This window comes from Cheilinus undulatus, linkage group 2, assembly GCF_018320785.1.
Source record: "Cheilinus undulatus linkage group 2, ASM1832078v1, whole genome shotgun sequence".
Taxonomy (NCBI): domain Eukaryota; kingdom Metazoa; phylum Chordata; class Actinopteri; order Labriformes; family Labridae; genus Cheilinus; species Cheilinus undulatus.
The window spans coordinates 572,811-585,493 of NC_054866.1; the positions used below are offsets into that span (position 1 = coordinate 572,811).

Below are 12,683 nucleotides of genomic sequence, written 5' to 3' on the forward strand. Positions count from 1 at the left end.
TTTTTTTGTTCTTCACAGAGCCGGACACTGCCAGCCACGGCCTGTATGACAAAACCTCTCTGCGCACCATGCTTGCTGTTATTGACTATCTGAGAAACCAGCGGAGACCACTGGAAGCTGAAAGGTTTGTGAAAATATCTTCTTCACATAGGATTTGAATAAAAGAGAATGTTTAAGGACTGCACATTAGTTTGGACTTGCTTGTCATTTGACTTTCTCCGGCTACTGCATACTGCATTACAGCGCCTTTAAGGATTATTCACCTCCTTAGAAGTTTTATTCTTTTATTGATTTTATAAGTAAGTCATGGTCAATATAAATTGGATTTTTTGACCAAAATATTATATAAAACCGCTTTAATTTCGAAGTAAGAATTCTACATTGTAATGTCAGTTCAATTATTATGTAATGTAAAATAAGTGAATGCATAATATTCACCCCCTTAAAGTCAGCATTCAGTAGATGCACATTTGTGAACAGCCCTTTCTAAGTCCAGCTACAAATCCTCTATAAGATTGAGTTCTGGGCTTTGACTCATCCACTCCAGAACATTCCCCTTGTTGTCTTTTAACCATTTCTGCTTAGCTTTCTCTGTCTGCTTCAGCTCATTCTCTTACTGGAAAGTAAATGTCCTCCCAAGCCGTAGTTCTCTTGCATACGAAATGAGATTGTCCTCCAGGATTTTCCTAGATTTTGCTTCATTCATTACTCTCTACCTTTCCAAGCCTTCCAGTGCTGGCTGCAGAGAAGCATCCCCACAGCATGATGCTGCCACCACTGTGCTCCACAGTGGGGATGGTGTGTTTGTGGTAATGACAGTGTTTGACATCTTGTCTGATGGTCTAAAAGCTCCATTCTGGTCTCATCAGACCAAAGAACTTTCTTCCTCTTAACCATGGAGTCTCCCACAGTCCTTTAGGTGAACTCTAGTCCAGATTGAATCTGCGTTTTCTTCAACAGTGTCTTTCGCGTTGCCACTCTCCCATAAAGCTCTGACTGGTGAAGAACCCGGCCAACAGTTGTTGTTTGCAGAGTCTCTCCCATCTCAGCTGCTGAAGCTTGGAGCTCCTTCAGAGTAGTCATAGGTGTCTTGGTGTCCTCTCTCTCTAGTCTCCTTCTTGCACGCCCACTCAGTTTGTGAGGACGGTCTGATCTAGGCAGATTTACACATGTGACATATTCCTTCATTTCTTCATGATGGATTTAACTGAACTCTGGGGGATGTTCAGAGACTTGGAAACGTTCTTGTATCCATCCCCTGACTTTTCAATAACCTTTTCTCTGAGCTGTCTTTAGTATTCTTCAGTCTTCATGGTGTAATGGTAGCCAGGAATACTGATTAAACAGTGACTGGACCTTCCAGACACAGGTGTCTTTAAACTGCAATCACTGCACATTCATATAGAGACAACCTGCCCTCAGGTGATCAACATTTCACTAACTGTGAGACTATTAGTACCAACTGTCTGGATCTCTGTTGAGTTAGATCAGTCACTTTAAAGAGGGTTTATGCAGTCAGTTATTTTACATTACAGGTTTTATTTAAGCGATATTACTTTGTAGAAATCTGTTTTCAGAACCTTGAAAATGTTCTTGTATCCATCCTTTGACTTATTATTTCCAATAACCTTTTCTCTGAGTTGCTAGGAGTTAGGAAAAAGCCAAATTACACAACCATGGTTGATTCATAAAATCAATAAAAGGGTAAAACATCCAAGGGGTGAATACTTTCTATAGGAACAGTAATTAGCATTAACTAGCACTCTGTGTCTGGGATTTCTTTAAAACAAACATGTACCTTCTTCCAGCACCTCCTGTGGCACCGTGTGCGACTCAAACTTCTGGTTAGAGCTGAATTACCTGGAGGTCGCCAAAGCTGCTCAGTCCTGCTCAGCTCATTTCACTGCGCTGCTGTACACTGAAATCTATGTTGATAAGATCAAAGCTAATATGGAGGAGAGTCGCAGGTATGAAAGAAGTTAGATTAGTCATCCATTTTCACTCTAGATAACGTATTTTTGGTCCAGTTTTTTAACTACATTTTCAAAATCTACAGAACCAAGTCTAGAGCATCACGCAAGATTAATTTTGAGGAGAATAGCCAGAACTTCACCATCTCCAGTCTGACTGAGAAGAGTTTGGAGGAAACCAAAATCAGCCTGCAGGTTGGTTTGACACATCACATATTTTTTTCCTGTTAAATGTTCAAATAGAGAGAAGCATGTTTCTTAAAATCTAAGGAAGAGTTAAACAGACAGGAAAGTGGATAGATTGGAGACTGGGGAATTATATTAGAGAAAGAAGCCATGGGTTAGATTTGTAACCACTGGGCCACTGGCATCTCCATTCATGAACCTCTATACAGAACCTGGGTTAAGTTTAGTTTAGTAGTGTTGATCTTTTCCACTGGTAAATGTTAGTTCTATTCTTCATAAGCCAATGAACTTCAACATGTTAGACAATATAAACTCACTGTTATGTGTGGGATGCACTAAAGCTGAACATATCTTCATTGCTGCCCTTGTAGGAGCTTCTGATTGAGGTGTATCGCAGCATCGGTGAGCCTGATAGTCTGTATGGCTGTGGAGGGGAGACGATGACCAGTCCATTGACAAGGTAGGCAATAAGTACTCTACAATATCATGGCTCTTATCCTGATGTTGTCAATCATTCTCATACATACATAGCTTGCTTTGTCACTCTTAATTCGTAGGATTCGAACATATGAGCATGAAGCCATGTGGGGGAAGGCCCTGACTTCCTACGACCTCCACTCTACTCTACCAGAGGTCGTTAGACAAGTGGGAATTGTTGAGGTAATGTGTTAAAGCTGCTTCACCCATTGTTAAAATAAAAACTTCCCATGTGAGAGAACTAGAATAGGAAGTTCCTGTGCTGAAGGACTTTCTCTTTACTTGATGATGAGACACTACAGGTTTGTAACATCTTCATTAATGATTTTATTCCCCTGTTGCACCCACAGGGTATGCAGAACTTCGGTCTCAGCAGCATCCTCGCCACCTACATGAGGGGTCTGGAGAGTGAAGGAGTTGAGTGGAGGGCGGAGCTGAGAGAGCTTCGCTTTCAGGCCGCCTGGAGGAATACGCAGTGGGATTGTGAACTGTCAGAGAGGTGAGGCAGAGCAGTGCTCAGAGCACAGCACTGACTTAGAGGTGGTTTACACCATACATTAACGATCAGTTTTGGGTAGTCAGATACCTTACCTAAAAATGAATGAATGGGGACAAATTAACTATGAGCTAAAGGTTTAACAGTGCCTCTTTTTAAGGTTACTGGTTAAATTGAAATGACGATTCAATTCAAGACAACTGTTTACGAAGAAATCATGATGTGTCGATAATGGGCAAGCCACTTTTAAGAGCTGGCTCCTTTTGTGAACAACTGGAGCGGTTCCTTTTTTCCCATTTTTGTAGTCGTTTTAAAGACATTATAAGACATTATTTCAATCACTGAGCAAGGCAGATAACTTTCTAAAGCAGATAGATTGGCCAGATGCCGTGTCTTTCATCAGGCAAATCCATCCGGAAAACATCCAATCCACATCAACCGAATATGGTTCTGACCAATCAGCATAGTTTGAGAAGAATGAGGCGGTAGCTGGTTTTGTTGTACTGTGAGCCAAAAGCAATACCTGCCTCTAGTGTAGTAGTTGGATGTAGCTGTAGTAAAGCAGCTGTTTTATCAGAGTTGGATCCCATTTCTTTATTGCAAGAAAAAGGAAAGAACACCAATGAAAGCTTTTCATGACAGAAAAGATATGTTTGCTCTCCTGCTAACCTCCTTCAGCATGATTTTGTGATCGCTCTAGATTGTTATACTGTAAGCTTGTAGCCATTAGCACAGATGTCGCTGTAAAAAAGTGGCAGTTTAATCTAGGGCTGGGCAATTAATCGCAAATCAGATTAAATCGCAGTATAGCCTGTTGCAGTTCTTAGATTGCAGACAGTGCAATGTTTTCTTAACCTGAAATGTGTCAAAACACTGGGTTGATACTATTTTTTGCTCTACACATTATGCATACATTTAAGTGCCTATTTTGAGCACTTTACAAAAATCCTATTTTTCCTGTTCAAAATTGTATTATCCCCCTCGGAATAGCAACTGGTGAAAAATTTGCTATATGAGCCAAAATCACAATTAGATTCTTTGTTAAATCTTTGATCCCTAGTTTAATTTATCTAATATTGTGGTGTAATAATAAGGAATGATTTATTACTTTTTTAGCAATACATGATTTGAGGAATCTAAAAATAATTACATATTAAATTGCAATCACAATATTGGGGAAAAAAATCGCAATTAGATTATTTTCACAAATCGTTCAGCCCTATTTTAATCAGACCTTGACCCTGTTTCTGCGTTTAAACAAGAGCAAAGAGCCACACTGAAAGCTCCTCTGAGCAGAAGATGTTTTTGCATGTCTAGCAAACACTATCATAGTTCTAGGTTAGCTCTGGAGCCACCTCTTCCACTTAATTTTATCTTGTCACTCTGATTGGCCCGCTATAGACCAACGTTCGTCCTATCACCTTTTGAGAATTTTGTAAAAGTCCTGCCCTTCCCAAACGCTTTTTTATGGTTGCTTTCCCAGACAGATATATGAATGGATACATGATAAAAAAAAACTGCCTGTCTGGCGCATCATGTTATGAAGCTGGACAGGCATAAATAAAGTCATACTTTAGGTTTCATAGTGGAATACTGCAGATGTGTCAGTTTATGGGGTAGTCTACTCTGTAAGCTTGTACACAACCAAATCAGTCCAGATAAAGACAGCCCACACCACCTCTGTATGCAGTCTGAGCTCTTTGATATCGAACTGTTATTAGCACTCTCTGAGGTCTGTCCACACAAAGCATTAGGATTACCACTTCGTGTCTAAATGCCCAAAATGGATTTAGAGTAAATTCCTGTTAATGCATTGTCTAAATGGGTCATAACATTAGTTTGAATAATCTCTTAATGAATACTTTTTTGTTCCTCAGGAGTGACAAATCCAAACCCGGCTTTCATGAATCAGTGTTTTGTTCCTTACAAGCGCTGAGGGACAAAGAGTTCTCCATTTTTGATGAAACTATGAAACTGGCCAGGTATGGTAGACATTTAGGTGCTCCAGTTTAAGCTCAAATTAAAATCAGATTACTCTCATTCACTTTCTCTGCCAGCATAAGTGACCAGTCCCTGCCTTTGTTTGTTTCCACAGGGGTGCAGAGATGGAGGAACTGTGCAGAGGAAGTTTAGAGGCCGTTTCTTCTCTTTACCCAGCTCTCAGGAATCTGCAGAGCATCAGAGAGCTGGAGAGTGTTAAACAGCTCTTTTCTAGGTGATCACAGTATTAGTTACAACAAGTAGCGTAGTCAGAAGTGCCAGGGAACTGTCTCTAGGATTTAATCCTTTTAAAAAAGTGTAGCCTTTTACCTGTCATTGTGGGTTAGACTGATGTGAAAGTCTGCTGATGTAAATGTCTGTCCTCCTTAAAACAGGCCCTTCTCTGATGTGACTCTGAGGGAAGTTTGCAGCCAGTGGCGGCAGCAGCTAAAGCTGCTCGCTGATAGTGACTTTGCTCTGGTTGAACCCATTCTTGCTGCACGCTCTGTTGCCAAGAACACCCTGATGTGCAGGGTGGGAAACCCCGACGACACTCAGTACCTCAGCTCTGTGCTCACTGACCACCTCATGGAATTCTGCCGGCTCGCTCGCAAAGCTGGGAATACACAGGTACAACTTTGGTCTGTGTCCTTTGTAAATGACCATTATGTGAAAAACACTTCTCTCAGAGGTTCTCCTTGTGTTCAGCTGGCAGAGCGGGCAGTCTTCCAGATGAAGCTGCAGCGTACTGGGGGGTCCTCATCTCTGGTGTCATCATGGCAGCTGGAGGAAGCTCAGGTGTTCTGGGCCAAGGGAGAGCAGGGACTTGCCCTAGGCCTGCTGAGACAGATGATTAACAAGCTGGAGGAGAAGGTGAGACAGAAACATGCAGACTTTTAATAAAGCACTGCCACCTTCAACAGACCCCAGCTCCAGATAGTGACAAAGCTGATGCTACCTATGCCAGTATGTAACCCCATATTCCCCTCACAAGCAAAACACAGCAATATCATTACACATGAAACAGCACAGCAAATAGAGAAGATAGGAGGACTGAAAAAAATGTCTAAAAGAGTTTAGAAAGAGGAGGAGGGAAGTAGAGCTGGGGTGAGTGCTCTGAATGGGGCTCACACTGAATCCTCCTCTAGATCGGGATGTGTCACGACCTCCCTCTACTCTCTCATTTTCATAAGGGAAAAAAAAGCACAGAGTAGAGAGCAGCAAGGAGATGAGTAGTTTTCTCATACCTTTACCAATTTGTCTTTTTCCCCAGGTGGACATGAATCCTGCGCTGGTCCCAGTCTACACAGAGTGCCTCAGGCTGTGTGGTAACTGGTTGGCTGAGACCTGCTTGGAAAGCCCCGGAGTTATCCTGGAGAAGTATCTAGAGAGGGTAGGAGGACGCTAAAAGACAACAGGCCAGTTTTGGCCTACTTACATGTATCAAGCCTTGCTGAAGGGCTTTGGGATTTGCCATGGACCTCTGCTTAGCAAACAATAGAAAAAGGAGCATTAAATATGCCAAGTATTTTCTTGTAGCAAATATGACTAGACCTCAAACAGAATTGATAAGATTTTTTGAGGAATCCGTTATACATCAGTAGGGCTGGAGTCAACCGAAGAAAGATTTGGTCCACAGAAATTACATCCACACACCAGCCAATCGATTAATAGATCAGATTTGTAAAGAAAAAAACCCTCAAAATCAGTTTAATTCATCACAGGTTCCTCATTGCATCCCCCGGTAGTCTAAATTAGTAACTCAAAGTGGGGGTCATGACCCCTTCGGGTGTTGCAAGACACTGAGAGGGGGGGTCTCCAGATGCCTTAAAAAACTAAGAATATTTTTTAATTACACATTTCCCATTTCACACCAATGCTGCTGAATTTTGACCAGTTTTTATCACTTTTTCCCGCAATTTTTTTGCCAATCTTTAACACATTTTTCAACTTGAAACCCATTTTTTATCAATTTTAAACCTTTTCTGCCTGTTTTTGCCACTTTTAAACCAACTCTTGCCACTTTCTGCCTATTGTTGCGTCTGTTGACCCATTATTTCCTCTATTAACAAACTTTTATCACTTTGTATGCTCATTTCAACCACTTTCCAATTTCAGTTTTGCCCATTTTGCCAGTTTAACCAATTTCTGCCTATTTTTTGCCTCAATTAACCACTTTTTTGTCAGTTTAAAACAGTTTTTTGTTCCATTTCACCACCTTTTCCTCCAATTTTTTCCACTTTTTATCCATTTGAACAATTTTTAACCTATTTTCATTGTGTATTTTTTAAAAAAGTGATTAACTTTTTTTTTCAAACAGAATTTTATTGAATTTTTAAAGGATCAATAGAAAATACATACAGTTTGCCATCTTCTGTGTTACATTTAAGAAAATGAAAAAAAGATAACTGACTACAATGTCAAATGGTAAGGTTAAAAACTAATAATAATAATTAAAAAAAAAGAAAAATAATACTGCCATCCATGTCATAAATAGATACATCTCTCATAGCTGCCCACCTTACCTACCCACTTTTGTTATTACCCACCATTTGCATACTCACTTTAGTTCTGCACAGTAATGACACTGACTGGATAAAGATTGTTGGTCACCCAGTAATCTAACAATAAGTTTAAGTTTAATTAACTCAAGATGTGTTAACAAAATAGTGTTTAAGTGGTAAAAGAAAATATATAAATTAGGGACACTCATGAGTTTGCAGTAGATATGTTTGGCCCCTCAGCACCAGCTGAGTCAGTTCCTCTGGCAAATACACAAACAAAGGAGACCACATCTCTGTGAAGTATCTCTCATTTCCCCTCAGTACTGCACTGATTCTTTCGTGAAGGCGAACCCTAAATATCTCCCTATACCACAGTGTGGCAGTTGGGGGCTTCTCTTTTATCCAGTTAATCAGAATACATTTTCTGGCCAGTAGTAGTAGCTTGTCACAAAGTTTAAACTCTAAATGTGTTAAAGTTACACTCTTAGAGGGAAGGCCAAGAATGTAGAGGCCTGGCTCTCTCTTAAGTTTCACCTTAAAGATGCTGCTAAGCTCCTGAGATATTGTACTCCTGGGATTAACATTTTTAAGAAGGCTATTTATTATTGCACAAAAGAATAAAAAAGATAACTTGTTCAGCCACAAGGGAAGCTTTTATAAAGTTACAGATGGCCTATTCAGTTCATCTAAACTTCACATATAAAGGGGTAAAGATACCTTTAAAAATTCAGAGTTTTTTTTTAATGTGCCTGATATCGCTGCAGCAGTGTAGAGTTATTAACAGTTAACTTCAGATCATCCCTCATCACTGATTTACCCTCAGAAAGAAGAATTAAAGAGTTTTTGAACTCACATTGCTCAGGATCACAGCAGCAGTGTACATTTAATAGTTTGACTTCAGGAGACCAGAGCGCTGGGTCGTTGTTTCCAGAATAAATGCACAAGTCCTTATCAGTCCTCGTTTGTTGTTTGACGTATAAACAGAGATCATAAACAGGAGTTCTGTCACCACTGCTAAAACATCTTCAGACCAAGGTTATAATAGTTTGGGAATTTTCTTTAGTTTTTATTGTTATTTCATTTTCACTTCCTGTGTTTGATTTCAGTTTAGTTTTTATTAGTTTTGACTGCTGGTTTGTTAATTTAGTTTAGTTTTTATTAGTTTTGACTGCTGGTTTGTTTGTTTAGTTTTTATTAGTTTTGACTGCTGGTTTGTGTGTTTAGTTTTTATTAGTTTTGACTGCTGGTTTGTGTGTTTAGTTTTTATTAGTTTTGACTGCTGGTTTGTGTGTTTAGTTTTTATTAGTTTTGACTGCTGGTTTGTTTGTTTAGTTTTTATTAGTTTTGACTGCTGGTTTGTTTGTTTAGTTTTTATTAGTTTTGACTACTGGTTTGTTAGTTTAGTTTAGTTTTTATTAGTTTTAACTGCTGGTTTGTTAGTTTAGTTTTTATTAGTTTTGACTGCTGGTTTGTTAATTTAGTTTAGTTTTTATTAGTTTTGACTGCTGGTTTGTTTGTTTAGTTTAGTTTTTATTAGTTTTAACTGCTGGTTTGTTAGTTTAGTTTTTATTAGTTTTGACTGCTGGTTTGTTTGTTTAGTTTTTATTAGTTTTGACTGCTGGTTTGTTAGTTTAGTTTTTATTAGTTTTGACTGCTGGTTTGTTAGTTTAGTTTTTATTTGTTTTGACTGCTGGTTTGTTAGTTTAGTTTAGTTTTTATTAGTTTTGACTGCTGGTTTGTTAATTTAGTTTAGTTTTTATTAGTTTTGACTGCTGGTTTGTTTGTTTAGTTTAGTTTTTATTAGTTTTGACTGCTGGTTTGTTAGTTTAGTTTTTATTAGTTTTGACTGCTGGTTTGTTAGTTTAGTTTAGTTTTTATTAGTTTTGACTGCTGGTTTGTTAATTTAGTTTAGTTTTTATTAGTTTTGACTGCTGGTTTGTTTGTTTAGTTTAGTTTTTATTAGTTTTGACTGCTGGTTTGTTTGTTTAGTTTTTATTAGTTTTGACTGCTGGTTTGTTAGTTTAGTTTAGTTTTTATTAGTTTTGACTGCTGGTTTGTTAGTTTAGTTTAGTTTTTATTAGTTTTGACTGCTGGTTTGTTAGTTTAGTTTAGTTTTTATTAGTTTTGACTGCTGGTTTGTTTGTTTAGTTTTTATTAGTTTTGACTGCTGGTTTGTGTGTTTAGTTTTTATTAGTTTTGACTGCTGGTTTGTTTGTTTAGTTTTTATTAGTTTTGACTGCTGGTTTGTGTGTTTAGTTTTTATTAGTTTTGACTGCTGGTTTGTTAGTTTAGTTTAGTTTTTATTAGTTTTGACTGCTGGTTTGTTTGTTTAGTTTAGTTTTTATTAGTTTTGACTGCTGGTTTGTTAGTTTAGTTTTTATTAGTTTTGACTGCTGGTTTGTTAGTTTAGTTTAGTTTTTATTAGTTTTGACTGCTGGTTTGTTAATTTAGTTTAGTTTTTATTAGTTTTGACTGCTGGTTTGTTTGTTTAGTTTAGTTTTTATTAGTTTTGACTGCTGGTTTGTTTGTTTAGTTTTTATTAGTTTTGACTGCTGGTTTGTTAGTTTAGTTTAGTTTTTATTAGTTTTGACTGCTGGTTTGTTTGTTTAGTTTTTATTAGTTTTGACTGCTGGTTTGTGTGTTTAGTTTTTATTAGTTTTGACTGCTGGTTTGTTTGTTTAGTTTTTATTAGTTTTGACTGCTGGTTTGTGTGTTTAGTTTTTATTAGTTTTGACTGCTGGTTTGTTAGTTTAGTTTAGTTTTTATTAGTTTTGACTGCTGGTTTGTTTGTTTAGTTTTTATTAGTTTTGACTGCTGGTTTGTTTGTTTAGTTTTTATTAGTTTTGACTACTGGTTTGTTAGTTTAGTTTAGTTTTTATTAGTTTTGACTGCTGGTTTGTTAGTTTAGTTTTTATTAGTTTTGACTGCTGGTTTGTTTGTTTAGTTTTTATTAGTTTTGACTGCTGGTTTGTTTGTTTAGTTTTTATTAGTTTTGACTGCTGGTTTGTGTGTTTAGTTTTTATTAGTTTTGACTGCTGGTTTGTTTGTTTAGTTTTTATTAGTTTTGACTGCTGGTTTGTTAGTTTAGTTTTTATTAGTTTTGACTGCTGGTTTGTTAGTTTAGTTTAGTTTTTATTAGTTTTGACTGCTGGTTTGTGTGTTTAGTTTTTATTAGTTTTGACTGCTGGTTTGTTTGTTTAGTTTTTATTAGTTTTGACTGCTGGTTTGTTAGTTTAGTTTAGTTTTTATTAGTTTTGACTGCTGGTTTGTTTGTTTAGTTTTTATTAGTTTTGACTGCTGGTTTGTGTGTTTAGTTTTTATTAGTTTTGACTGCTGGTTTGTTTGTTTAGTTTTTATTAGTTTTGACTGCTGGTTTGTGTGTTTAGTTTTTATTAGTTTTGACTGCTGGTTTGTGTGTTTAGTTTTTATTAGTTTTGACTGCTGGTTTGTGTGTTTAGTTTTTATTAGTTTTGACTGCTGGTTTGTTTGTTTAGTTTTTATTAGTTTTGACTGCTGGTTTGTTTGTTTAGTTTTTATTAGTTTTGACTGCTGGTTTGTTAGTTTAGTTTTTATTAGTTTTGACTGCTGGTTTGTTAGTTTAGTTTTTATTTGTTTTGACTGCTGGTTTGTTAGTTTAGTTTAGTTTTTATTAGTTTTGACTGCTGGTTTGTTAATTTAGTTTAGTTTTTATTAGTTTTGACTGCTGGTTTGTTTGTTTAGTTTAGTTTTTATTAGTTTTGACTGCTGGTTTGTTTGTTTAGTTTTTATTAGTTTTGACTGCTGGTTTGTTAGTTTAGTTTAGTTTTTATTAGTTTTGACTGCTGGTTTGTTAGTTTAGTTTAGTTTTTATTAGTTTTGACTGCTGGTTTGTTAGTTTAGTTTTTATTAGTTTTGACTGCTGGTTTGTTTGTTTAGTTTTTATTAGTTTTGACTGCTGGTTTGTTTGTTTAGTTTTTATTAGTTTTGACTGCTGGTTTGTTAGTTTAGTTTAGTTTTTATTAGTTTTGACTGCTGGTTTGTTAGTTTAGTTTAGTTTTTATTAGTTTTGACTGCTGGTTTGTTAGTTTAGTTTAGTTTTTATTAGTTTTGACTGCTGGTTAGTTTAGTTTAGTTTTTATTAGTTTTGACTGCTGGTTTGTTTGTTTAGTTTTTATTAGTTTTGACTGCTGGTTTGTGTGTTTAGTTTTTATTAGTTTTGACTGCTGGTTTGTTAGTTTAGTTTAGTTTTTATTAGTTTTGACTGCTGGTTTGTGTGTTTAGTTTTTATTAGTTTTGACTGCTGGTTTGTTAGTTTAGTTTAGTTTTTATTAGTTTTGACTGCTGATTTGTTTGTTTGTTTAGTTTTTATTAGTTTTGACTGCTGGTTTGTTAGTTTAGTTTAGTTTTTATTAGTTTTGACTGCTGGTTTGTTTGTTTAGTTTTTATTAGTTTTGACTGCTGGTTTGTTTGTTTAGTTTTTATTAGTTTTGACTGCTGGTTTGTTAGTTTAGTTTTATTAGTTTTGACTGCTGGTTAGTTTGTTTGTTTAGTTTTTATTAGTTTTGACTGCTGGTTTGTTTGTTTAGTTTTTATTAGTTTTGACTGCTGGTTTGTTAGTTTAGTTTTTATTAGTTTTGACTGCTGGTTTGTTTGTTTAGTTTTTATTAGTTTTGACTGCTGGTTTGTTTGTTTAGTTTTTATTAGTTTTGACTGCTGGTTTGTTAGTTTAGTTTTTATTAGTTTTGACTGCTGGTTTGTTAGTTTAGTTTTTATTATTTTTGACTGCTGGTTTGTTAGTTTAGTTTTTATTAGTTATGACAGAAGGTTTTTTATTTTAGTTTTTATTAGTTTTTACTGCTTGTTTGTTAGTTTAGTTTTTATTAGTTTTGACTGCTGGTTTGTGTGTTTAGTTTTTATTAGTTTTGACTGCTGGTTTGTGTGTTTAGTTTTTATTAGTTTTGACTGCTGGTTTGTTAGTTTAGTTTAGTTTTTATTAGTTTTGACTGCTGGTTTGTTTGTTTAGTTTTTATTAGTTTTGACTGCTGGTTTGTTAGTTTAGTTTTTATTAGTTTTGACTGCTGGTTTGTTTGT

At 36.2% G+C, this 12,683-nt stretch overlaps 1 protein-coding gene across 2 annotated transcripts in view; it reads left to right on the forward strand.

The window, feature by feature from the left end:
• atm (ATM serine/threonine kinase) overlaps window positions 1-12,683 on the forward strand; it is a 65,062-nt gene that overhangs the window by 28,205 nt on the left and 24,174 nt on the right. For both annotated transcript variants that reach the window (XM_041804832.1, XM_041804841.1), the window contains exons 38-48: window positions 19-124; window positions 1,809-1,967; window positions 2,057-2,165; window positions 2,528-2,616; window positions 2,714-2,816; window positions 2,984-3,132; window positions 5,007-5,111; window positions 5,225-5,344; window positions 5,505-5,739; window positions 5,818-5,982; window positions 6,383-6,502. In XM_041804832.1, coding sequence (XP_041660766.1) covers window positions 19-124; window positions 1,809-1,967; window positions 2,057-2,165; window positions 2,528-2,616; window positions 2,714-2,816; window positions 2,984-3,132; window positions 5,007-5,111; window positions 5,225-5,344; window positions 5,505-5,739; window positions 5,818-5,982; window positions 6,383-6,502 — 1,460 coding nt within the window. The remainder of the gene's footprint in view (window positions 1-18; window positions 125-1,808; window positions 1,968-2,056; window positions 2,166-2,527; window positions 2,617-2,713; window positions 2,817-2,983; window positions 3,133-5,006; window positions 5,112-5,224; window positions 5,345-5,504; window positions 5,740-5,817; window positions 5,983-6,382; window positions 6,503-12,683) is intronic.